The sequence below is a fragment of the Dermochelys coriacea genome, chromosome 4 (genome assembly GCF_009764565.3).
Source record: "Dermochelys coriacea isolate rDerCor1 chromosome 4, rDerCor1.pri.v4, whole genome shotgun sequence".
Lineage (NCBI taxonomy): Eukaryota > Metazoa > Chordata > Testudines > Dermochelyidae > Dermochelys > Dermochelys coriacea.
Window position 1 is genome coordinate 100,474,337 of NC_050071.1, and position 26,661 is coordinate 100,500,997.

The 26,661-nt window shown below is 38.9% G+C and overlaps 2 protein-coding genes across 9 annotated transcripts in view; one reads left to right on the plus strand and one right to left on the minus strand.

The window, feature by feature from the left end:
• Positions 1-4,291, plus strand: part of RFC1 (replication factor C subunit 1) — a 74,593-nt gene extending 70,302 nt beyond the window's left edge. For all 5 annotated transcript variants that reach the window (XM_043513944.1, XM_043513947.1, XM_043513945.1 and 2 more), the window contains exons 22-25: positions 965-1,110; positions 1,952-2,165; positions 2,609-2,800; positions 3,707-4,291. In XM_043513944.1, the coding sequence (XP_043369879.1) occupies positions 965-1,110; positions 1,952-2,165; positions 2,609-2,800; positions 3,707-3,793 (639 nt within the window). In that variant the 3' untranslated portion in view covers positions 3,794-4,291. The remainder of the gene's footprint in view (positions 1-964; positions 1,111-1,951; positions 2,166-2,608; positions 2,801-3,706) is intronic.
• The window catches only part of WDR19 (WD repeat domain 19), a 111,374-nt gene continuing 88,308 nt past the window's right edge, over positions 3,596-26,661 (minus strand). For 3 of the 4 annotated variants that reach the window (XM_038401073.2, XM_038401078.2, XM_043513943.1), the window contains exons 26-37: positions 25,415-25,539; positions 24,347-24,459; positions 23,121-23,189; positions 22,372-22,449; positions 16,017-16,113; positions 14,129-14,253; positions 12,161-12,242; positions 10,374-10,524; positions 9,012-9,135; positions 7,932-8,008; positions 6,562-6,683; positions 3,596-5,675 (exon numbers count right to left, since the gene is read on the minus strand). In XM_038401073.2, coding sequence (XP_038257001.1) covers positions 6,572-6,683; positions 7,932-8,008; positions 9,012-9,135; positions 10,374-10,524; positions 12,161-12,242; positions 14,129-14,253; positions 16,017-16,113; positions 22,372-22,449; positions 23,121-23,189; positions 24,347-24,459; positions 25,415-25,539 — 1,153 coding nt within the window. In that variant the 3' untranslated portion in view covers positions 3,596-5,675; positions 6,562-6,571. The remainder of the gene's footprint in view (positions 5,676-6,561; positions 6,684-7,931; positions 8,009-9,011; positions 9,136-10,373; positions 10,525-12,160; positions 12,243-14,128; positions 14,254-16,016; positions 16,114-22,371; positions 22,450-23,120; positions 23,190-24,346; positions 24,460-25,414; positions 25,540-26,661) is intronic. The other variant, XM_038401074.2, reaches the window with a different exon arrangement.

Below are 26,661 nucleotides of genomic sequence, written 5' to 3' on the forward strand. Positions count from 1 at the left end.
TGCACGATCAGTTGTGCTTATGGCTGGCACACCAGATATATCTGTTGCTGTTAAAGTGGTTAAAATACTAGGAAATATGCATTTCCTTTGCAAGGGATACTGAACTTTTTGCACTCATTTCTAGAAACATGCCAATTTACAGGGATTAAACTAATCATTTAGATTTAATATTGACAGGATGCTGGCCATAATAATGTTTAGAATAAGAAAAGATCTGGGATTTTTCTTTTGGTGGATATGGTGCATTTTAGAAGTTTAAAAATGAGAAAGACCTAATAATCCATCCCATTACCACAGTAGGATTGTCTCCACCTTTTCTCTACTTTTTCTATTGCCTTGCCCAGTTTAGCTGTCTGTATCCAGGGATTCTCAATCACTGGAATTTTTTTAAACAAGATTATTTTTCTAAAAGATCTGCTCTAGTTCCCCAAAATAATTCCTGTTGGAAGTTTTTTGGCCTGTATTATGTAGGAGGTCAGAATAGACTATCACAATGGTCCCTTCTGGCATTAGAATTTATTATATGGCCTCTTCCACTTCCCATTGGAGATTATTCCACAGCCTCCCAGATACCCTATGGGTATGTCTGGACTGTGCTTAAAAAAACCCCTGGCACGGAGTCTCAGAGCCCAGGTCAGTGGGCTCGGGCTGCATGGCTAGAAGTTGCAGTCAAGGGACTCTGGCTTGGGCTGAAGCCCAGGCTCTGAGATGCTTCCCTCTCGCAGGGTCTTGGAACCTGGGCTCCAATCTGAGCCCAAATCAGTTGACCTAGGCCAGCCATAGGTCTTTCTTTGCAGTGTAGACATACCCTATATTTGCATATGTCTGCTCTATCTTTAACTTCTACAACACACCACTATTGCCTTAGCACAATTTGTATTTTCAGTGTGTCGCTTCAGAAATTCTGGTGCCAGTGTTAAACATTTACTTCTGAACTGAATTGCACGTGTACTTCACTTTTCAGGCCATTTATTCGAGTGTTCTCCCTGGGGAACTAATGAGAGGTTACATGTCACAGTTTCCTAACTTTCCAGGCTGGCTGGGGAAATTTTCATCCACAGGCAAACATGACCGGATTGTTCAAGAACTGGCACTGCACATGAGTCTCAGGTAATGCGGACCTCCCTCTGTGTTTCCCAGTGTACACTGTTTTGGGATGTTTGTTCTTACTGTAGTTTAATGTAACTCAGCTCCCTTTTAGATTATTATCTCTTGTTGCAGTTAGAAGGAACTAGGTTCTGGAGAGAAGCAGGTGAGGAGAGAAATGAGAGACTGATATCTCCTAATAAGAGAGAGGGCACCAATGAGAAAGTGCAAATGGATTAGGGACAGGACTGAATGGGGTTTGGGAGAGAAGGTAACACTGGTCTTGCTAGGGTCAGAGCAAAATGTGTGGAAAGCAGAAAAGCCTCCATTTGCTATAGGTTTCTCCTTTTAAAATTAATATTAAAAGGTCCATTAGAGAGAGGGTAAGGATGCAAATACATGTCCATTGACTGGCAATGGTCGCATTCTAAGAGCTTAGTCATAGGCTTCCAATAACACTGGGTCAGCACTAACGTGGTCAGCAGGCAGACTATAAAGCAATTTTTGTATAATCAGGCATTAAAATAGCTTGACAATATAATTGTATTTAAAACAATTGTGGTTTGACCTAATTTCCTACTTAATTTTGTTGTGGGGTGACCCTTGCTAGCTAGTCCACTGTGAATGATACTGTCTGTCCAGAGCTGCAATCTGGATATCTTGCAGCAGGGGCATTTGTGATTATTCAGCACTGGTAGCTCCATACAGAAATGCAGCCTGCATTGTAGTGTTCCTAGACACTGCTAATTCTTAACATGGTGAGAGCCTACTCATGAGGGTGTATTTTGATTTGCACTGGGAGCTGACCTTTAGGAATGAGCCTCAGGAAAATCCTGTTTAATGCAATCTCTCTTCATTCGGCAAGAACCCACACCAGCAAGAGAGCCGTAAACCTGGAATATTTGTCATACTTGCGGGATGCACTTGTTAGACCCTTGACAAGCTTAGGATCAGAAGGTGTAAAGGATACTGTAACATTCATGGACTCCTATTGCTTGATGAGAGAAGATGTTGAAAATATTATGGAAATATCCAGCTGGGGAGGCAAACCTAGTCCCTTTTCTAAACTGGACCCCAAGGTAAAATTCACTAGTTACGTTCTGCTATTATCTCCTTCTATAAATATATGGTAATTCTTTGGCCTTATGAATAAAACACAGAATAGCATCCACTGTGATGTGGCATTGGGACAGGAGATGGATGGCTGAAGCAGGTTACCATTTCTGCTCCCAGAGTTACAATTTTGAAAGTTGATCTATAACCATGCTTTCAAATATTCAGTAGCCAAGTGACTGAATCTAAAAGAAGAAATACAGATTAGGCCCTCAGTATGCATCTTAGATGCATCCTCCTGTGTACTCCCCACATTCCTTTCCCTGATAGCTGTCTGCTTCTCTGCAAGCCTTAGGCATACAAATACTCTTCTCTGGGGGAATCCTTGGCCAGATCATAGCTTGATTAGCCAAAAAAATGTAGAGTCTTTACAACACTAGCCTATAGTGTCTCTCCCACTCCTGAACAGGTCAAAGCAGCTTTTACACGTACCTATAACAAAGAGGCACATTTGACACCATATGCCCTGCATGCAGTAAAAACATCTAAACGGCTGCCAGGGCCCGGGTTGGCTTCAGAAATGAATGAAGAATTGAATGCTGACGAATTGCAGTCTGATGAGGATGAGCAAGATACTATTGAAAGTGATGCAATGATCAAGGTAATACTTTCAGCTAATAGTAGAGTAGTGTAACACCAAGGAAACCCATCTGTCTCCTGTGAGAAGTTGGACCATCTTACCAGGGCTCATTGCACCAGGGGCTAGAACGCACACTTGCCGGGTATTTAACTTTGACTCTCCTAAATCTCATCTTGTTGCAAATTGGGTAGCATTTTCTGATGGTAGGCTTGAAATTTTGGCTGGAGCACTGTTGTCTAATGTTCAAGTAGCAGTTTATAGTCTCACTTCACTCAGCCAATATTCAGCTTGGCGCTTTTCTGTTTGTAATGCAATTGAACATCTCATCCAATCAATTCCGTAATTTCAGGGAATGCTTTCGGCATCGATAGGACAGACCTTGACCGTTTTGGTGAAAATCGGAAAAGCAAAAGGGCAACTTGCAGAGCTCTTTGCATCTGGTTGCCAGAGCCAGCACTTTCAATCGCTCTAATTGTCTATAAAACTAAGAAATTGCTGGTGTTGGCAAAACATCTGTGTTGCTCATTGTCCCAATACAGTTTAAAATGTTGTTGCCATCCTGAATGCCTTATCTCCCAGACAGAGAAGAATGGTGGGGGAGGTACACAGCCCCTGGTGTGCAGGAGATGGAAGGGTGGCACACAGGGACTTTTTAGGGAAGGAATGGAGGGATGCAAGGAGCTCCTAGTATGTGCAGTGAGCTTTGGCAACAGATGTAATGAAGTGTATGACCCTGGACCTGTTTCACTTCAGAGGTTTTATTTAGATTACTGACTGCTTCAGGATCAGGACACAAATTGGAAGTAACTGATAGTGTCTGTTTAGGATATCTTTATTGAGAATGTTGCCATGCTGATTATTGTTTTCTGTCACAATTTAGCTTGGCACACTAAACCTGCATTTTAAATTTTAACATTTTATTTCCAGCAAAAAAAGGCAAAGTCGTCTTCCAAGCTGTCAAAAGCAGCAAACAGAGAAGAAACAAAAAAAGGAAAAGGGAAAGGAAAGAAATGAGAAACTGAACTGTTCAGTACTGACTGATTACATTGGGTAACCACTCTAGCTTTGGACACAGCTTTGCTTGCTAAAGATACCCACTTTCAGTAAGGTGAAGCAGTGATTCTATTGCAGCTGGAAGGGTAGAACCAGTGGGCTGAAAATGCTCCTCTTATAGAGGTAGTGTGGCTGCTTTGCAATCCAAATATGCAGGGGTAATGTAAATGTTTACAATCTTTTTTTTTTTATGCTTTGCAGCATGTTAACAAACTGCAGACTTTAGTCTGCTGCTGGAAGGTCACCTGTAGTTTCAGCAGAAACATGTTGAAAGAGGGGTTTAGCTTCCTGCCATTTATACTAATAGTTTTCTTCACAGGACTTTGAACCTTTTTACTAAATCTCTGCTATTATGTGGTGAAATCTTGTAAATACTGCCAAAATTTAAATTGCATATTTCTTTTGTACATTATAAAAATGCAGCAATGTATAAAATTGCAATAAAATTAGTTTCACAAATATTTTGGCTTATTCAGGTTCTCTCCCTCCCCTCCCCTCCCCCTTTCCATAAGTTGAAGACCATATTTGTCCGCAGCAGGCCTTAATAACAATCGACCTGAGCTTTTGGGGCTACAGTGTGTATTAGAATTTCTTCCTTGGGCTTTGCCTTCCACTCCCATCCTCCCCCTCATTTTGTTGAAGTAGAGAGGCATGGAAAAGCTCTAATGTCTCGTTTAAGCCAGCAGTGGAAAATACTCAGTGAGAATTAGCACTTCTGGATGCTTTTGTGCTATGGAATTAAAATTGCATGTATTCATTATGAAAATGAGGAGGAGATGTTTAAGGCTCTACACAGAGGTGGGCAAACTATGGCCCGCAGGCTGGATTGCCGGCCAACAAGCTCCTGCTGGGGAGCGGGGTCTGGGGCATTGGATTGTCATGGCGTAGCCCTGCTCCAAGGGTGTTCCATGCATAGGAGCCAGAGAAGGGACATGCCACTGCTTCCAGGAGCTGCTTGAGATGAGCATAACTCAGACCCTACAGCCGAGCCTCTCCCCTTCCCCAACCCCAATTTTGTGAGCATTCATGGCCCTCCATACAATTTCTATTCCCAGATGTGGCCCTCAGCCCAAAAAGTTTGCCCATTCCTGCTCTGTAATGCCCTTACTGCACTGTTCAGGAACTAAAAATTCAAAGCATAGGAAAAAATCCCAAAGCCTGATAGCCCAATATGCTTTTACCCAAAGTCTCTCTCTCTCTCTCTCTCTTTCCCCCCGCCCCCTTTGAATTTCTAGCTCAAGTTTAACTAACTAAGCAGTCTTGTGGAATTGAAGCAATACAGACATTGGTGTTTAAATTATAATGGCAACATGGAAATCTTTACAATATCCTAACAAGTCAGAAAAACTTTAAATGGGTATACCCCAAGGTTCTGAGATCAGGGCGATGTCCTCTTTATTTTGCTAAATTTCTGTGGTGTTTACTTTCTTCAGCTATTTGTATTAGTTATCCACATCTCCTAGCTATCGACCCCTCCAGTAATGAGTTGCCTATAAATGAAAACACATGGAAGCAGTCACCTCAGAGGGAATTCTATTGTTACTACCCTCTCAAATGAAGTGACAAATAGACAGATGCAGCAGAGACTGCTGAAACAGAGTTGGCACTATTCCCATTTGTGCTGCTGAAGCTGAACCGACTATCAATTAAAATTAAATGCAAGGGTAAAATTGGATTTATTCTGCTTTCAGTAAGTACATTTGTAAATATTTTGTTAATTTTTGTATCCCAAAATGGAGAACAACTGACAACTGTTCCAGTATTAAATTGTTTGGAAAAAATATCCACCAAACTGATAAGGAGCTTCCTTAATGCCCCAACACTCCAGAAGGATCCCATCATTCTGAAAATGAAGAGGAGCAGTTTTTCAGTCTTCAAAATAGAGGCAACTGTACCAAACTGACTTTTCAATGCATTAACAATAAATTAATTGCTGGTCAATCTTCTCATATGTAACTAACATTATTATAAAACAACCTCTTCCATAGTCAGGATTGATGTTTAAATACAATAGTTGAAGATATGTACTACAACTAAAAAGTGAAATATTAGTCTGCTACTTATGGTGACAATTTCTTTTAAAAAGTGCTTAATACACACTGTAAATCTACAGGACTATAGGTACAATACACTAATTACAACGCTCATGTAAGAATAGTTGGTATCTGAACAGTGCTACGCTTTGTCCACTTGAACTACAAACCAATGTGTAGATTCCAGCTAAACATTCTCTCAAACTTTCTAGAACCTGAAAATAGAATTGGGATGTCAAATACTGGATCCCAAATGTTAACCAGTACAGTATTTACTGTAAAATAGGGTAAGGAGTGAATTAATGGCAGAAGGTGGTGAGAATTGGGTTGCATTCTTTGAAGACTGAGCATTTCAAGCCAACACTTGCTACCTGAAGTTGTCAAACAGGATAGCAAGAAGGCAGTGCAAGTTTAGTTTTGATTCTTATTCATCACACTGATGGGTTCCCAATCTGCTTCAGCCTGTAGGCACTATCATGTGCTTGGTGCTGCACATATTCATCTTTGACTTACTCTAAACTTTGGAGGGCAGGGAATACCATGCAGTTCCCATATAAACGAGCACATTAGTATACTAAGTTTTGTAATGGCATAAATATCCATTTTCCCTACAGTTCATCAAGCTAGTCACTGTATCTTGGCTCATTTCTTGCGTATCTTCATAGGGTTTGTTCTGGAAGTGGTAGTAGCACTTACTTGAATAAATTCACTGTTCCATTTCTGGGTTGAGATATGGTGTGTAGTCAGCCATCTTCTTAAGATGGACAATGCTAACTCTTTCTGAACACATTGGACATATATTTTCACTCTGCAACATACTATTTTAAAAGAAATATTTCAGGTCAAATTACATTCCTGACACACATGGTGTTGGGCTTGATGCAGGAATTAGAGGGGAAAATGGTCTGCTAAGCAGGTGATCAAACTAGATGATTCTTTCTGGCCTTAAAACCTATCAATTTTTGTAGGTGGGGAAGGGAAAATGACTCTTGTAAGGTGTCAACTACCGTAGAACCTCAGTTACAAACAAACATGTCTGAAACGGAGGTTGTTTGTAACTCTTAAATGTATGCAACTCTGAACAAAACGTTATGGTTGTTCTTTCAAAAATTAACAACTGAACATTGACTCATTACAGCTTTGAAACTTTACTATACAGAAGAAAAATGCTGCTTTTCCCTTTGTTTTTTTGGTCTGCTGCTGCTGGATTGTGTGCTTCCAAATCAGATGTGGGGTTGACCGGTCAGTTTGTAATTCAATTTCTGTTGTAATTACTTACAATTTGGAAAGAAGGGGTTTCTTGGAGGCTGCTATAGTAAAGCACATAATGCTCTTGGAAGGCTGTCTAGTCCAATACTGTATTGTGGAGATGGGCTATGTTAGTAATTCTATTTAAAGTTCCGGTCTCATTTGAGAAATCAAATATGCAGTCTTATGGCTACTCAGGTTTGAAAGTAAAATATGCAAATCTAAAGAGAGTCCATTAATAGAATAAAGAGAATATTGAAAGGGATGGCTTTCTACTGACAAGGTAGTTTTGTTCAAATGTCAATAATAAGCACTAACTGAGCTGAGGAACTGCTCTTACTTCCCTGTGACTGCCAATCAGGAGTTATTCCCTTGCTTAAGGCAGAATAGCTGTGGTCAAGGTATATTCATACTCTCCATAATGCCTGGTTCCAGAGTAAGTGTTGGGGGGGCAGGGGAACAGCTGCTTTGGTCCTCTGAATCTCAAGGGGACCATATCAATAGTTGGGGCTCCTCTGGCCAGTATTGGTGTGTTTCTGCACAGCCTCTTGGGGGATGGGAAGGAAAAGTGTTGGGAAGTTGCAGAAGCATATTTCCACCCTTGCTAGTTTCTTTCAATGGTTACAACACTGCATCAGAGGCTGTTTGTAGCATGCATTCGACACGCACATCTGGGTTCATGCTAAGGTAGTGCTATGCTGAAAGTGTGGGATAGGCCTTCACAATGAGAGGCTTAATGCTTCTCCTTCCTGTGGAAAAGGGTCTTTGCTATTTAAAAAAAAAAAAATCCTTATTCAGCAGGAAAGATTCCAACTTACTTTTTAAACTCTGAGTGCAGGGCAGGGAAGTCACAATTTGGACAGGCTGTCCAATCATCATTTACCATATGCCGACCCTACAGGTGAAAGTTTTCAATGATTAAACCTGATTATAAGTGTTTGCATCTTAATCAGCATACTGACTCTGCAGCGAAAGATCTTAACTCTAAAAAGTTTCATGAGGAATAGTGACACTAACTTGCAATGGTATCAAATACCCTACAGTGTGGTTAAATTTAATGCTACTGTAATTTATTTTCAAGTGATCATTACATGAGAGTATAATAATTTGGATATTACTTTTTTGCATCTGTTGCTGTATGAATAGTGCTGTGTATTTTAAGAAGTTATGAAATTCTACATCTTATTCAGAACATTTTTTCTGCTATTTGTAATTCTCTCTTCTTCCCCTCTTTTTGGTAGAAGTACAGCAAGGGACCATTACTGAGTTTTAAGAGTTTGAGACAGCAGTCCCAGATATTTACCAAAAATTTAGGGGTTGTTTTTTTTTATATACTGGAGTTTGTTCTAGGGTACAAGATTTCACTTGCTAATCATGCATACAGAAGGCATCGGAGCTGTGAGGCCATCTGTTTGCCTACCACCTTATCCAACCTGAGATCACAAAGTTGCAGGCGAAGCAGCAGTTTTTGTGATAGTCTGCTTAGAGTGAGACTGCTTCCTTCTTGTGTACACTCTCTTAATTTAAAAAGGTTCCATAAATATGTAGATGTTACCTCTCTGGAACTCTGACCTTGTGCACAATTGAAAACATACTCCTTTCTTTCCCTTACCATACACCTTATAATTTGACTGTAAAAATTAATTGGTTTCATTACATTTTAGCAATATAAGAGTCAGTTATTTTGTGCTCTCATTTAAACAATGAGGATAGAGACTAACTGGACAAACATGTTTGAATCAGTTACAAATTTAGACTAGACTGTTACTCATCAAAACATTTTAAGAAGGGGGAAGAGGCAGACCTGGTACACAGTGCTAAATACTAAAGGAAGCATTCGCAAACTGTGCATGTGTGCTGGGAGCAGGGGAATTTGTCATTCAATTAAAAATACTCACAGTTGCAATGCAATATGGGAGATTGTTTTTACATCCAGGGCAGAGGAGTTCACACTCTGGGAGCAGGAATTCACAGAATGGGCATGGTGTAGTTGGCTCTTCTGCCTCAGATGTGTCTGGTCGTCTAGAAATAAGATATGGATATGAATCAAGTACAAGAACTCCTTCACAAAAGACCACACCTTATTTCTGTAAAGAGCAAAACATTAATTTTTGAGTAACATACAGTTTCCAGTTAAATATTTTGTCACCTTCCCTCTTCACCAGTTTTCCCTTAGATACTGCACATATTTTCCTTACGCTGTCTAACATTGTAAGTGGACCCTTAATTTGAAGCATTTATTTGCCATTAAGCAATGTTGATCACCGTTTTGAATTCTTAATCTCTCAAATATCCCAGTAACAAATGGTGTATATATATTATGTAATAGCTAATCTTACTCTTTGTTAGGCACCACTCACCATGATATTTAGGTGTTAAATATTAGAATTTAAGCTTCGGAATTGTAATAGTTGGACTATAGTTTCTGCTCCATGGAGTTGCAGTCCATAGGCTCTTTTTCAGCAAGCATGCATGGTGGTGAGGGATCCTGATCCAGACTCTACTATAATATGTTTACATTAGAACTAATATGAAGGTAGTGAGAGACACTTAAAATTAGTTTTCCTAAGTGATTTCTAGATATACTCTAAAAGAAAAGGAGTACTTGTGGCACCTTAGAGACTAACAAATTTATTTGAGCATAAGCTTAAGGAGCATAAGGATGCATCCGATGAAGTGAGCTGTAGCTCACGAAAGCTTATGCTCAAATAAATGTTAGTCTCTAAGGTGCCACAAGCCCTCCTGTTCTTTTTGAGAATACAGACTAACAGGGCTGCTACTCTGAAACCTGTCTAGATATACTCTGTTATGGAACTTTATAGATAAAAGGCTTTGATTCTCTTTCATAGCACTTTCCAATGTCTCAGCATAAAGAGCTTTGAGAATAATTAGACATTTTCATTAAAATACTTCATAAATTTTGGCAAGGATCAGATTTTGTACCCTGATTATTTTATCCTGCTAAAAACAGGAGCTATCAAGTGTATTGATCAGAGCAGTCAAAACTCCTCCCACAAGTCTCCAATAGGGTGTTATGAGTATAGCAGAGCCATTTGGCATGCTGGCTGGGAGATTTTTACAGTGGCACCTAAAAAGCAGGCAAGGAGCTTTAGACATGTAGGATAAACACACCATCACTATTATCTATACAGTATTCTTGTACTAGGAAAAAAGGTCTCTGCCTCTAAGAATTTGTGGTCTAAACAGGGGAGGGAGAAGGAATTGGAGAGTTTGCCTTTTAAACTTTTAAACTGGCTCACCTGACCATTGCTTCAATCTTCTTTTTGTATTTAAGATCTATTTTATTGCGGTACTCAGGTCTCATCAACATAGCAGCAAAACTGAAAGCTGAGTTTTTCAATCCTGCTCTATGACACTCAATCACTGTTGACGTCAGGATTGGGACAATGTCTGCAATGAAACAATGGCAAACATTCATCTACCACTAGCAATGCTAAAAACCTTAGCAAACAGGGTTGAGAGGCTTTTGAAGAAATTCTTTAGTCAGGGTACAGAGCTACACAGATTTTTGGTACTTGTATTTCCACATCGATATGCAGGGTTTGAAGGGATCTCAAAATGTCACCTAGTCCATCCCCTTGTGCTGAGCCAGGATTAAGTACAGCTACATCACGTCGTTTAACTTGTTCTTAAACTTCCAGAGACAAGGATTCCACAACCTCTTTAGGGAACCTGTTCCAGTGCTTAATTATCCTTATAATTATAAAGGATTTCTTAATATCTAACTTAAATCTTCCTTGCTGTCAAGTAAGCCGATTGCTTCTTGTCCCACCCTGGGTGGACATACGACCAGTTGTTTTCCCATACTTTTTATAAACAACCTTCTACCTATTTGAAGACACGTTCTCCCCTCAATCTTGTCTTCTCTAGAATAAACATGCCCAATTCTTTCAACCTTTCCTCACAGGCCACGTTTTCTAAACCTCTTGTTGTTGTGGAGAGAGTCCTGAGGAGCAATCAGTTCCCATCTCTCAAAACATGGTGCTCAAAACTGGACACAGTAATACATCTGAGGTCTCACTATTGCTGAATGGAGCAGAACAATTACCTCATGTGTCTTACATAGGACATTCCTGTTAATGTATCCCAGTCATTGGGTTTCGTCTTACTATGGTGCATTTCTGAGACTGAACATATGACCATGGGAATCGGTAGATTACCCCCACCTTTCCCAAATATGGTCATGGTTCACCTCTTGCTTTAGCTCTATTCATAGCAAAACATTCACCGTGTCTCTGGACTGATAACTTAGGTAGAGACATCACTGGCTGGGAACTTGGGATTGAATAATCGAGTATAATTTCTGTCACTATGTGTTCAAGAGTGCAGGAGTTAGTGGAGCTGGCCTTGCTGGTCATGCAGAGCATCCTATGTGTAGGCAGATGAAAAGTGAACATGTGGTGTAGACATATGTACTGTCACTACTAGTGTCATATGTGAGAGGATTCTGCATGTAGCCATTTCTCAAAGAAATTCTACCTTTGGTAAGTAGGTAACAGTATTCCCTAGACAGAGTATAAGGCATACAGCAGTAATGTCTAATTACCAAAGCAAAAACTGAAATTTTAGAGGTAACCACTATATAACAGCAAGCCAAGCATTAGCATCTTGAACTTGCATTGTACTTTGTCCCAAGCAAGGATTGCCCATAATGGTAAGACTCCCTGGCCTTGCAGTACTCTCTTGTTTGAAAGAAGACAGATGAGTTTTGTGGCAAGGTCCCAGAGTTGTCCCACCAATTACATATGATCTTGAGACTATGGTTCATGCAACTTAATACTGCAACCATTTAGCAGTTATTATGGTTGAGGACACACACTTAGCTAGCAGTGTTGCCCTCATCACTATAAGGCCTTCATACCTACATGCCTGTAGCAAAGCAAGTTTTCCATGGCAGGCCAGGTTTAATTTTTACTACATACCTACACTTGTTCAAAGATACGGACAACAGTAGCCCAAGAGGAAAGTATCTGTCTGATGCACTGGATAGTTATCTTATGCTTTTTTGTGTATGGACAACACTTACGTGAGGGGAACTTGCTGATGTTGTTGGCTACACGAATAAGCATGCGTGCACCCTTCATGTGGTCTCCACGTTTAACATGAGTCTGAAATAAAACAAGTGGGTATATTTACACTACAGATTACAGCTACAGCATTTGGAGGATCTGAAAGTAGTAAAAGCTTTGGCTACTCTATACTTAGAGCCTCGCGCGGATACAAAAATGTGCATCTGCCAGGATCAGCCTGGGATCTGCTAGCCACTTTTTACCTGTATCTGCAGCAGCAAGCTGTCTCAAAATGGCTAGCAGGGGGAGGGGTGTGTGTCTTGCAGGGAAGAGACAGCGCAGAGGGGTGTTGCATTGCGTGCTGCTCCCAGGGGCTCATGAGTGATGGCACAGTGCGAGTGCAGTAGTGCATGTTGCATCACAGTGGGGTGGGGCACCAGGGTCCCGCCTGCTCCAATCCCCATGTCAGGGCCATGGTGGGGATGCTGGCACTGCCTGAGGGGCCCAAGCTTCTGGGCAGGAAGCAGTGTGGCGAGTGGGTGCCGCCTAGCCCCAGCCACTGACTGCTGGCCCCAAGTGTGCTGTGCCCTGGGCTACAAGAGTCAGACGCCAGGGGCCAGGCGCCTCAGGTGAGTAGAGTCCTGTGTGGTTCTATCTGCATCCGATCCATTATCCGCAAAAATGGTCCATGGATATCCACAGATTTGCAGGGCTTTCTCTACGCTATACTTGGTATTGCAGCACAGTTTACTGCTAATCTTTACTATCATAACTTTAATAACTTTTTCTCCTTTGGGCTTTACCTCTCTAAGCTTTTATTAATTTTAGATTTTATTAACAACAGTTTATAGCCTGTAGCTGTCCGTAAGACTTTTCCATGGACAAATCTCCAAGTTATCAGCAAACCACTTGTGGATTTAAAGGTTGTCTGATAAGATTAAGGCATCAAACCATTCTAAAAGATGCTGGGCCAAACTTTCTGCTGGTGGTGCACTGATGCAATTCTATTAAAATCAAAGATAAATATAGTCTCCTCTCATACACAGTCTACAAACTCAAGTTCTCTGCCCATTTATTGTAGTGGGATACATCTGATGCTTTGTAACGTAACTGCCTGAAAACCTCCACCTTGATACTGCCAAAATAGATACAGAACCAGTAAGGGGAGGACCACAAACATTTATGTATGGAAACCTCTACGAGGCTCTGACACCTATATGTCTGTCTCACCACTTATTTTCTTTGGGCCATTGGAGGGTGAGATTGTGTGTTCTGGGGATGCTGTTAAGCCCTCTTTATCCTCTGTAAAACAGGGTGGGTGAGGTATATATGGACCAATTTCTGTTGATGAAAAAGACAAGCTTTTGAGCTACACAGCTCTTCAGGTCTGGTCTTTATCCTCTGGCATTTTTATAGCGTATGTGTAGGGCATCTCTCTGCCCCAACCTGAGGTCTTTCCCAGGGGATGACTCCTTTGGTGCCTCCATTTTCTTATGATCTGTCCTTAAGCCAGCTAAAAGTGCTCCTACTGACCGACTGTTTTTGAGCCTACCATCTCCTTGCCTGGGTGAGGAAATGGAAAGCCACAGGCAAAGCAATGAAATCTAAGGAAAGAGAGAGGCAGGCTTTAGCAGCCCCAGTTATCTCTAGTAATTGTAAAACTACAACCAGATTTTTATTTGATCCCAGTTGCATAGGATAAAGCCAATGACCCGAGACGTGTAACAGAAACCCAGGGCTATCCTGAGTAAACTGAAACTTTTGGGACTGTGCTATTCAATGGTATAAAATGACTGACAGGCAGTGAGCTCACTGAATGGAAATGGAATATTCTTGTAACTAGTGCATTTACCAACTTCCATCTGTATGTACTAACAACAAACATGCCAGCATAATTAATCTACATAGAGCAGCCATCTATACAATTTATAGAAGTATTGCATAGAATTTGCTTCATTAAAACACTAATTCTGAATCTGCATTACCTTTACTAAAATATAGCTGTGTAGAATCATAAGATTTGTAGCCATCTCAGAAGGAATTTTAATTTTCTGTGTTTTGAGTTCTGAATACATACTGAAAAGAACATCATGTGCATTTCGGTAGTTTCCTTTAAAAGAAAAAAGTTAACAGTAAATGTAATTTTTCACAACAATGCTCTTACACAGGGGATATAACGAAACTCAAGTGTAGGCTTTTTGCTGTAATCTAAGAGCAGAAAATTTGCAAGTCAATTTGTCTAGAAAAATCACAAGCACCTAGATGCCTGCTACACTATCCTAGGCAATACTAGTGTGGCATGGGAAGAAACTCAAAAAGTAGGACATATGTGGAACAGCTCAAAGCACATGTAGATCATGATTTGATATGCTGCTGTCCCCTATTTTAAAAACGGAAGTTGGAACATCCATTACTTTTCCAATAAAGTACAAAAGAGTAGTTTTAGGGCATCCTAGGATGGATTTCCTTTGTCTCTGGACAATGATTATTTCACACCTTATTTCTATAATTAGTTAAATATCGAATACAGTGTGTTATTTGAAGTTTTAATTTAATATCCTTCTAGTATATGTCTGTATAGTACTTTGCTAAAGTAAACAGGTGGAAAAAGATTTCACTTCAGATCAATTAAATCTTAAAAGTAGAGGCACCACATTTTATTATTTCAGGATAACTGCTGTATGTTCAGGTTTAAGGAATTTAGGCAATGAATAATAAAACCCTTGAGTCTTTACGTTCCATGCTTACATCATGAGCACAAAACTGTTTTTCACTGCTGTAGCATAGCAGACCTTTGACACTCAGTGCCATGGGTTTGAGATTTTCCAGCCCATTGCAGAGCAGTAGACAGGTAGCTGTTAACTTGATTGTCCTCCTTATCCCTGAGGCTGCTGTTTTTCTTTTAAAAACATTTCCCTTGACTTATTTTAAATTAAAAGAAAATAGAAAGTTATTCTAGGACCATTGCCTGGACTAGAGCAGGGAGCAGCCAATGGAGGAGATGCACTATTTTGCTTCCCAAACCCCTTCCTCATTCATTTTATTTTTTTCTCCACTCTATCTAAAATCTAACCAACCATTTAGAAAAAACAAGTTGCTCAAAAAAAACCCTTTGGAAGTCTGTTCTTTTAAAAGCAATCATTACAGGTGAAACTCCTACTAAAATCAGTGTTTGATGTAGCTAAGGAGTTCAGGATCAGTCCCTAAATTAGAAGCCCTGGCTACCAGCAACTGCAATTAAGGAACAGCCTCCATTATGGGGAAAAGTGAAGTTCTGGGTAGTATCTACTAATAAATCTATTGGGAATGGAATAAAAGAAACTAAGAGACTCTCTCCCTGAGTTTCCAGTCTCACTTTCCAAAGGGCTCAACTTACCACTGTAACTACGGTTACATCTATACTGCAGTTAAAAACCCACAGCTGGCCCACGCCAGCTGATTCAAGCTTGTGCTAAGGGGCTTTTTAATTGTGGTGTAAACATTTTGGCTCAGGTTAGAGCCCAGGCACTAGGATCTTGTGAAGTGCGAGGGTCTGGCTGCAGCCCAAGCCAGAATGTCTACACTGCATTTAAACAGCCCCTTAGCCCAAGTCAGGTAGCATGGGCCAGCCCCGGGCTTTTAATTGCAGTGTATACACACCTATAAGAGTGCTTTAAACTCTCAATGGCAACTTCACACTTCCAAATAAAGACTGGATATAAGAGAAAATCGTTAGTGCACACGAGAAGGAGGTCTTTCTAAAATTCATATATACCCTTCTTTTTGAGCACACTCCTACAAGCAGTAGTATCTAAAATATTGCTGGGATGGAAAATGAAATCCTGTTGTCACATCAGTAAAAACAGAATAAATTAAGAGTATTGAGTGACCTACCTGCAGACTGCTCCTCTCTGGCAATTATTATGGCAGTTCGGGCAGCTTCTCTGTATTGCTTTAGTGCCATGTACAAGCGGAACAGATACTTGGCATCCTTAATCAGAACAATACAAAAGTAATTTTGCTGATGGAATATATACTGCTGTATCACCTTCTAGATCTCCACCTCTCTCCATCTCAAGCAAATGTCAAGAGGCAGTTCAGATTTGTCTGTGTGGCTTGGCCTTACCCTGTCTGCCTGTGCATCGTGTTCTTTGCCTGTGGCAGTGCTACTCCTACTTCTTTCGTTGCTAAACTAGCTTTTAAAATATTTTTGGAGGACGTAGTGTACAGAAATCTCTCTCTCCTTCTCTCCATCAAGGAGAAATTTTTACTGGACCTCCACCCCTTGATTAAGATAGTTTCTAAACTTCTCCTCAATAAGTCCCTAACTGCTCTTGGATTGAGGAAAAGGTTAGTTTCAGGAAGGAAACTAATCAGGGAAATTTTTCCATTCTTAACAAACAGTTCATGAAAATACAGTTGAAAGAGACCCCTCTTTCAGCTGGAATGGAACATTAATGTAAATCTGCTGATATATGAAAACTTCTAAAATACATAATCTGCTTAAAAAAAGTTGAAAAAGTACTCTGATCATGAGGTGACTAATATTGAAGAAACTGGACACTGATTCAGCTACATTGTTCCAGTAATATCAGATCTAGTCAATCATAGAAGTTTTTGAAATTTACCTATTGGTTTTATTTCTGCTTTTTGGTATTCTACAGTAAATTTGTAGTGGAGGAGCAATTATGGGGAAAAAAAAAGTATACCACTTGTATCTTATAATAACCTTTTAAATAATTATAATTGAGTTGTAATTAAAACTATTATAGAAAAAGTATTGATGCTAAAATGTTGACCTTGAAATTCTGTTCTGTATGGCCCATTGCAATAGCCCCTAATTCAGTAAAAGATAAAGAACAATGGATTAAAATTACTCCTTTTTTTAAAATAGTACATTTATTAGGGAGACAAACAGTTTACCACTGAATTTACTAATATTTTATCAAAGTAGTTTAAATATCTTTGTACATATGTGCAAGTATGCACTTTCAAGATTTAATTTTTTTTATATGCACCTGAATTTGTTTTTTCCCCTAATTAAAATATACTATGGTTAAAATTTTCATCCTAGCCTTAGCTGCACCAGCAAAAGAACAACAAGGAAATCCACGTTGATCAGAATCAGGAAGCCTGCAGGAGAGTGCGTGAGTCCACTGGATTTATCATGAAATAAAAGGAGCAATTTGAGGAGGATAAGGGCAGTGTGAGAAGTTTAGATGATTTTTTTAAATCAGTCTTCACCACAGAGGAAGTTGGAGAGACCTTCTCTTTTCAAGTAATAAATATGATGTACTATCAGATACTGAGGATCAAAAGAGGTTGTGCTGGAATAAGATGAGAATAAATTAATGCCAGATTCTGCCACCCTTACACAAAATAATACCGTACTCTGCCAGAAATCCCTTTGAAATCAGCGATACTTCTCATGGACTAAGATACTATTTTGCTTGAGTAAGGGTGATAAAACCCAGCCATTAAAGAGTAATAAGTCACCAGAACCAGATGGTATACATCCAAGGGTAAGTCTACATTACAATTAAACACCTGTGGCTGGCCCGTGTCATGTTTAACATGGGTTTTAACTGCAGTGTAGACAGACGCCAAGAGATGAGAAGGAATTTAAGAATGAAGAGGCTGAGCTGCTATGAAAAATATGTAATCTCTCATTAAAGTCAGCTACTATACCAGAGGACTAGAGGGTAGCAAAGGTATCGGTCGATCTTTAAAATAGGTGGTAAGGGGTAATCTTAGACATTACAGCCCAGCAAGTCTTACTTCAGTACCAGGAAAATTGGCTGAATAATGAAAAAAAACAGAATTCTAGAACACTTAGATGAATGTGATATGAGAGCAGCAAATTAGCACCGTTTCGGTAAAGGCAAATCATGCTCTAATAAACTACTAGAATTCTCTAAGTAGCAGCAACAAATAAAGGATAAGAGAGAACTAGCTGGCAATGTACATGTACTTTCAAAATGCCTTTGAAAAAAAGCCCTCACAAGAGTTTATTAAGGAAACTAAGTAGTCAGGGAATGAAAAGCTAAGTATTTTCATGAATTAGAAACTAAGGACATAAAACAAAGCAGAAGTAAATGATCAATTTTTGTAATGGGAAAAGACTAATTGCAAAGTGTCACAAGGTCTTTGCGAAGGCCAGTGTTGTGGATATATTTTTTACTGCACTGGAAAGGGTAGTGAGCAAATGGGTAGAATTTGCAGATGACACAACAATATTTAGGTTAGTCAAGAAGGAAGAAAACTGAAAGGACCCTGACAAAACTAGACAAGTTGGCACAATGACAGCAGATGAAATCAACGCTGACATGCAAGGTATTGCAAATAGGAAAGAATAGTCTGAATTACTTATACACATTGCTGGGTTCTAAATTAACTAAAATCCACTCATCTAAAAAGATCTGGGTAGCATTATAGACAGTTCAACAGAAACCTCTGCTAAATTTGCAGTAGTAATAAAAACAAAAAGCATTATGATATATATAGAATGGGACAGAAAATATGATAATGGCATTATGCAAATCAATGGTGTACCCACCCCCAGAATACTGTGTTCAGCAGATCTCAAAAAATACATTGTGGAAACAGAGAGAGTTTAGAGAAAGGTGAGAAAATTGTTAAAAGCATGGAGAAACTTCCATATAAGGAAGAGACTGAAAAGGTTACGGCTCTTCAACTGAGGCAGGAGACAAATAAGAGGGACATGACAGAGGTTAACAAAACAGAGACTTGCATACCCTCTCTCACAACAACAACAAAAATTCAATGGAGATTGAAGAGAGACATGAAAACTGACAATGGGAAATATAATTTTACATAATACATATTTAACCTGAGGAACTCACTGCCACAAAGGCTAATAACTTAATGAGATTTTAAAAAATTAGATATTTATATAGATAATTAAACTATCTACAGTTGCATTAGATATGATAATATATTGTATTAGATGGGACAATGCAATCATTAATTGACTAGCATTAGGAATAAAATTCTCCTATCATCAGGTTATTACATAATTGTCCATGACATGGTTTTTTTGTACCTTCCTCCAAATCATCATCTGATCACTGTCAGAAGATGGACCACTGTCTTGACCTGGTATAGTGTTTCATATATCCCTCACTGTGGATGCAATTAAGGTAACATATCTAAATGACTCAAATTGTGTCTACGAATAATTGAAGATGTAAAAACAAACTGAATCCAGTTTATTTTAAATATGGTCTTAAATGTTTTAATTTTATATCGTATGCTTTTTAAAAATTAGAGAAAACAGTTTTAAATAGAAAATATCCTTCTTAGAACTTTTGGAAAACATATTATTAATATTCAATAGACCATTACTTCCTTTTTATTGGAATTTGGCAACTTTACAGAATTTTGTTTTCAGAGTTGCATGTTTTCAATTTTTAAAACATTTTTGTATTTAAAAATAAACACAACAGCAGAATCTTATTAATTAACACTAGGAGATATGCATTATAGTAAACAAACATACAAACAGGATATAAATCAAAGATATTGGATCACAAACTTTGTGTCTTAATTAACAAGCATAGTTTAGTATTATATGTAATATCTTTATTAAGGTATTATATTAGAATACAAAGGGTATAAAAACATTTTGTTAAACATAGTAAAGGCTTAGTAATATAACCTCACTACAGCCCTGTGCTATTAACTTTATAGAGAAGTGGAGTGAGACAACCAGGCTGCTGTGAGAATTATCTAGTTTGGGAATAAGTGAAGAGAGGATTAACAAATTTCTGCCGTATGGCTACTTCAATTTAGATTTTTTCTTCAGTGAAATAAAGATTCTACCATCTAAAAGATGTTATTCTATAAAAATGTGATTCAGATTGCCTGAGAATTTCAGTCAGGCATTTGCCTCTACACCATAATGAAGTTAAAAATTATTTGTTTTTTCTTTAATAAATTACTATGATTTGATAAAATAAAATGATGTTACTCACTGAGAGAGACTATGGCAGATGGGGTAAAGCATTCAGAAGAACAAGAAAGAACTTTTAAATGAGGAAAAGAATGCCCTTCATACAAGTTGCAAAACAATGTTAAACATTAAAACTGTATTCACACAGTGCTATGATGATTTATAAAAAAATTAAACCCTTAGAACTGGTTCTCAAACTTTTTCATATTGTGGGTCACTTCCAATTAACCATTCCACACATTCCCTGAGGTAACCAGGTTGCTTGGTTGTGGTTTACAGAAAAAATAGTATAAGGACAGGATATGACAGTCAGTCCATTGTCCCACTCACAGTTTATATCTCTGTACAAGATCTCCCATCACAGCCCTTACAGTTCTAATCTCTCCAGGTCACTTTGCAATTGGATTCTGTCCTCTTGAGTGTATGTTTCCTCTACAATTTTGGTGTCATCCAAATGTCTGATGAAAGGTAACATTACATCAAAACAGCACCCAAAAGACAGATAAAGCAGCTGCTCAAAGTGTAGAGATTTTTTTTTAAAATAAATAAATAAATAAAAAGACAGAAATGTCACTAAATGCCCAAAGAACCAAATCCTGGCCCTATAATACAGCACAGCAAGGAAGAGGCCAGAGCTCTACAACATCACTATAGAGTTGCAAACCACAACTAGAATTCAGTGGCAACTACATGTCATCTCTACAGCTGTCAAACCCAGCTCCATGCAAACAGAGCATAATTTGTGATTCTGAATTTACAGGACTGTGGCGATTACACCATGGAAACCCTGCAGAGTCTTTCTGATGCAGTGTATGTATGGGAGCAAGTGCCCTCTGTACTCAGCCACAGAGGATCTTAGAGAACCTGAATTACCCAAAGATAACCACCATCTGATGGCTGTTAGCAATACTAATTTATTTTAAAACCTACATGAAAAATAATCATGCAAAGATAATATGGGCAAAATTCTTTTCTCAGATCCATACTGCAGATCTACATTCCTATATTTTGCTCACGTAGTTGGTGGTTTGCACATGTATGGAAATCAAGGTACTGAAGTAGAGATTGGTTGTGTGGATATGAGAAGAGAATTTCACCTCAGAAGACATTATAATTTCTCTTCTCTCATCCCTTTGCCCTAAAATATATTTGGTATTCTCTGTCTTCCTTTTAACATCAGCCCTATGGCATTAACAAGCAGGATTAACAACGTTGGTTAACATTACTAACCAAGCACACAAACATGACAACTAATACAAAAAAAATAGCACGTAAAAGGGGAAGACGGACTAGTACAGCCTACTACTGTAGTCTACCAGTTCCCAGTGCCTGCATGTCTACCTGTGGTAGGAGAAGTGACCTATAGACTCCAAAAGCAGCTCTATTTAGTCCTCTTTATATAAAGGATGCTGGGTATGAAATGGGATCTCCCAGAAGGGAGACAGAAGCAAAAATCCATAAAGCTCCTGCAGGAATGTAATGGTGGTGTTGGTGGTCTGCGATATACAAGAGGTCAGACCAGAAGGTCTGGTGATCCCTACTGACCTTAAACTCTGTGACTTCAGAAAGACTTCCCATAAGTCACAATAAAAAATAAACACCTACAATATTTTATATTCTTAGTGTTAAATAACTGAGTATTCTATATATATATATATATATATATATATATATATATATATATATATATATATATAAAGTATGCCATTAAAAACTCAAGATAGAGGTTTGCTAATCTTTAGTTTTCTTTTTACCATAAACGCTTTATGTAGCTGTATACAGCTCACATATGGAATTGTATATCCCAGCACAGTGTACTTAATTTTTTATCCAAGATCAAGTATAGTTAGGGAAACCATACCCTGTATTTGCAGTTGGAATTGACTGTAATAAATCATTTTCAACTTTGAAAATGGTATGATATTAGATAATGAAGTACAAAAATAAAGGGCCAGATTTTCAAAAAAAGCTCAGCTTCCATTTAGGTATCTAAATGAAGTAGCCAGATTTCCAAATAACTACAGAACTCATTGTTCCACATATTAATGGAAGATGCTTCACAGTGAGCCCTTTTGAAAATATGATAATTTAATTTAGGAACTTAAATGGGAGCTGAGCACTTTGCTTTTTTTGGATATATAAAAATAGTTCTGGACAATGTACATCTACTAGGTTTGTGAAGGGCAAAAAAATAAAAGAAATCATCCTATAGAACAGAAACTGGAGGGAAAAAAAAAAAAAAAAAAAAAAAAAAGAAGAGTGATAGGAATATAGTACCTTGGGCATACCATCACTCTCCCCCATAAGGTAGTCTATCAGCTGATTGGTTAGTGCTTCATCTTTTGCCTGCCCCACCTATTAAATAAAGACAGAGGAAAAATGTCAACATGCGCCTGAAATACGGGGAAAAAGAATTAGATTTCCCTATAGAAAACCTTTGAACTTAGAGATATTTAAAACATGTATTTACTGGTGTTATATACTCAAAATGCAATAAAGTAGGTCTCTATTTGGTTGATCAGCTTCTCTTTGACATGGTGTAGTCCATGTTGAAAATCTAACACACTATGGCAAAGATGTCATAAACTACTACCCATTTAACAAGTTTTTAAATTGCATTCATTAAATATTAACAAGACCTCTGGTCTGTCCCAGTGTGGCCATTCTTACGTTCTAGATTTGGAATTACAGATAGATATGTTATTTATATTCCCTTTTTTCAGGACTAGTGCTAAGAAAATTATTTGGGATGGCATCAGGAACTTTCTACCTTAGCCCTTGCTTTTATTCTTTCAGCTTCCTCCTTACACCTATAAGCTATTCAAACTCTGCTAAACACTAGGATGACATCATTACAGTAGAGACACAGATTACTTGAAAAGCAGGCTGAATACGAAAGCTTATGCTCTAATAAATTTGTCAGTCTCTAAGGTGCCACGGGTACTCCTTTTCTTTTTGCGAATACAGACTAACACGGCTGCTACTCTGAAACCTGTCAATTTCTTAGATTTATCAATGTTTCTTACTGTTTCAATAGCCATTTCTATAGCCATATTATCTTCTGTGCTTTGACTTTTCAGAAAGTGTTTTAGTGCCTGAAACAAAAATAGAAATACAGGGATATAACAGGTAAATGGCATGGTATTTTCTTTAAATTTTTTTTCCCCTATTTGAAAATTTAGATTTTAATTCATCTAGTTCTGCAGCATCTGGGAAGGAAGGAGAAACATCCTTTGATTACATTAAAATTATGTGATCCCTGAGCACACGTTGAGAGCATTTATGTTGTTTCATGTGAATCTGAAGTTAATTGAGTCAAAAAGTAGTGAAAATGACCAATACGGATGATCACACCGGGACCATGGGAGTACACAGGCATCAGCTGCTGTCTCAAAAACTGCTGTAGGAAAAATTATACTGGTGAAGTCTTTCTGAAGGGCTTGCTGGACAGTTACAATCCAGCACACCACCTATACCCACCTACTTGGTTCCTCCTCACTCCCATGTCCCCATCAGAATTGCAGGAGCATTCACAGCCTAGTCCCGGCACATTTCTTCTCAGCACTGACAGCCAGCAATGAGCGGAGAACTGTTATATTGGGGCATTACAGAGTGCTGCAACCAAGGGTTAATGGGGCACTGGCTCACTGGGAGAACCAGGTCACCTGCTATGGTCCTATCTCCAGCAGTTGGTAATTTTCAAAAATTCATAACCTTGCTTTTTTGCTCTCAGGACATAAACATTCTGCTTAATATGCAACAGCTGACACACTCAACTTGTAACTAGTCTATAAGAAATATGCTAATTTGCGTACTCTTTTGTTTAAAAATTGTGTTTCAATAAGCTACAGAATTTAATGAATGAACTTTTTCTAAAACCGAACATTCAGACAAGCAAGTAAACAGTAACTAAATTAACTATGTTCATGCATCACTTAGAGATGTGTCTATGATCCATATGAAGCTTCCTACAATAAGAAATATGTGCACAACCGAATAATGGAATATATAGCACTCACCCTTTATTCATTTTCTATTTAATAGAAGAAATAATTTCCTCTAAGTTTTGTTGTCGGTAGGACAATAATATTTTTTCTTTTGATTGCATCAATGTGAAATAAGAGAAAGCAGGTAAAAAGCCTATTTTTTTTCTGATCTGTAGGAAGTGTAAAAATCTCGGAATCCAGTGTTTTGCACAACCATTGCTACGCACATTTAAATACTGTTGCTGTTTTACTCTCTGAATACTAACCCGGGCATACTGACCGCACAGCAAAAAGAACTTGCCCGCCTGAAAATGTTTTTTTTCTCCTTCAAAGTATAGTGCAATACTCTGATAGTCTTCATTGGTAGTATTCTCAGAACCTGCAACGCAGACACTAAGGTGAGCAAAACTCTTCTCATGAAACAAAGGTTTCTAGATCCTGTCAAAGAGGCAAACCATATATTTCACATTTTTGGCTTTTGGTTTTCAAACAAAATAGGAGCCAGCTGGATTTATAACTTCTGTTTTGCACAGTTTATACCTACTTAATGTGCCACATTTGATCTTTGATAAAGGACTAATGACTAAGGCTACGTTTTAGTCATGGGTATTTTTAGTAAAAAAGTCATGGACAGGTCAATTCATGGTCTGTGACCTGTCCATGACTTTTACTAAAAATACCCATGACTAAAACTTGGGGAGGGGGAGGTGTGGCGGCCCGTGGCTCAGGAGCCCCGCTGGTGCTGGGGGGTGCAGGTGGTGGCGCATGGCCCAGGTTCCCTGCTGGTGCTGGTGCTGGGGTGGGGGGATGTTGGCATGGCCGGCAGGCTCCCAACCTGGCTCTGCGCCTCCCCCCACCCAGCAGCAGCAGAGTTTGGGTGTGGGAGGGGGCAGGGGCACAGGATGGGGTGAGGCAGGCTCTGGGTGGTGCTTACCTGGGGGCTCCCCAGAAGTGACGACATCCCCCTTGTTCAGCTGCTAGGTGGAGGCGTGGCCAGGCAGCTCTGCGTGCTGCCTCCGCCCACAGCACTGGCTTTGCAGCTCTCTTTGGCTGGGAACCGTGGCCAATGGGAACTGCAGGGGCGGTGCCTGCAAGCGCATCAGCTGCTGCAGAAGTCACAGAATCCGTGACAAACTCACAGCCTTACTAATGACTTACTGGAGAAATTCTTTAAATGGCATAACTGTGAACTGATTCACAGTTTTCCATTGCCTCCTAGTATTAATTTCACACAGCTGCACATTGTCATTACAGACTTCTCTATGCCTTTCTTCACAAATAGGCCATAAATTGCTAAAGAATTCCAAATAAAATTATTAAAATAGAATTCTCACCAATGATGTCAGCATAAATCTCCATCTTATTGTGCTGTTGGGCCAGTGTGAAAGCTTCATTATTACACTTGGACATGACCAGAAACTGGATGGCAGAACCGTAGTCACCCAACTGCAGAAAGAATCTGATCAGAATAAACACATTAATACTTTTGTTAAATAACACAATAAACACACTCCAAATGTTTTCCAAAGAAAATCTCTTGTGCAATGAGTGTGGCAACTGAGGGATCATTAAATCATTCTTCTAAATTTTCTAGTGTGCTCCTATTAGCATATGCATGTACCTTATGATAAACTAAGGCTTTTCAATTTGAAGCTTGCTTGTTTATAGTTTTCTAAAATATTCTAATAATTTGGGATAAAGTTTTGTATGTTTATTGACTGGTCAGAAGTGAACATTTCGGATGAAACTTTGGTAAATTTCTGTTTGGCCAATTTTGAGACATTCAAGTGCAAAAAGTGTTTTTTCAGATGCCTTTTTCTAATGATATTTTCAAAAATCCTTTTTTCATTTAAAACTTGACACTGGTTCTCAGTGAGGATTACTGCTTTTGAAATATACTTTAAAAATAATAAAGCTGAAGTTCTCATTGTTTCACATCATCTGTCCAACTATGTTCCTTATGCATAGAGTGTGATGTTCTTGATATGCACCCAGGCAACCAGACATGGCACTTTGAACTGAATGGATATTTACTGCTTTTGTTTGTTTGTGTGATTGTATGCAAGAGTAAGAACATGCAAACTTGTGCACTCAGAGTGAAATTCACTCCCTTTGTGTAGAAACCTGAGAATGCAGGAAGGATGCAGTGATGAAATACACTCCCCTCCCATCCCCAAACCAAGGTCAATGTGCAGGGCTCCAGTAGTAGCCACAACCCCAATGCAATGGTTCTACAGGATACTGGGACCACTGGATCTGCATAAACACAAACTGGAGTTGGTCGCCATGGCCTGCCTTTGTCTCTGAAAGCACCTTCCACACATATGTCTTGCAATGACTAGTACAGTGACTAGTTCCATGGCATGCAATAGGCAGCTTATCTGGCTACCCAGCAGACTAACCTTGTACAGAATAGAGTTTACATGGTGCAAAGAGACTTGAAGTGGTCCTCTGTACCACGAGTGAATATCACTCTCGGTTTGCAAATTTTAAATTTAACTGTCTAGCACAAGCTTTGGTCTTACATAAAGCTATAGATGTGCTAAAATGAGCATTCTAGAGGCTTTAAAAAAATGCCCCC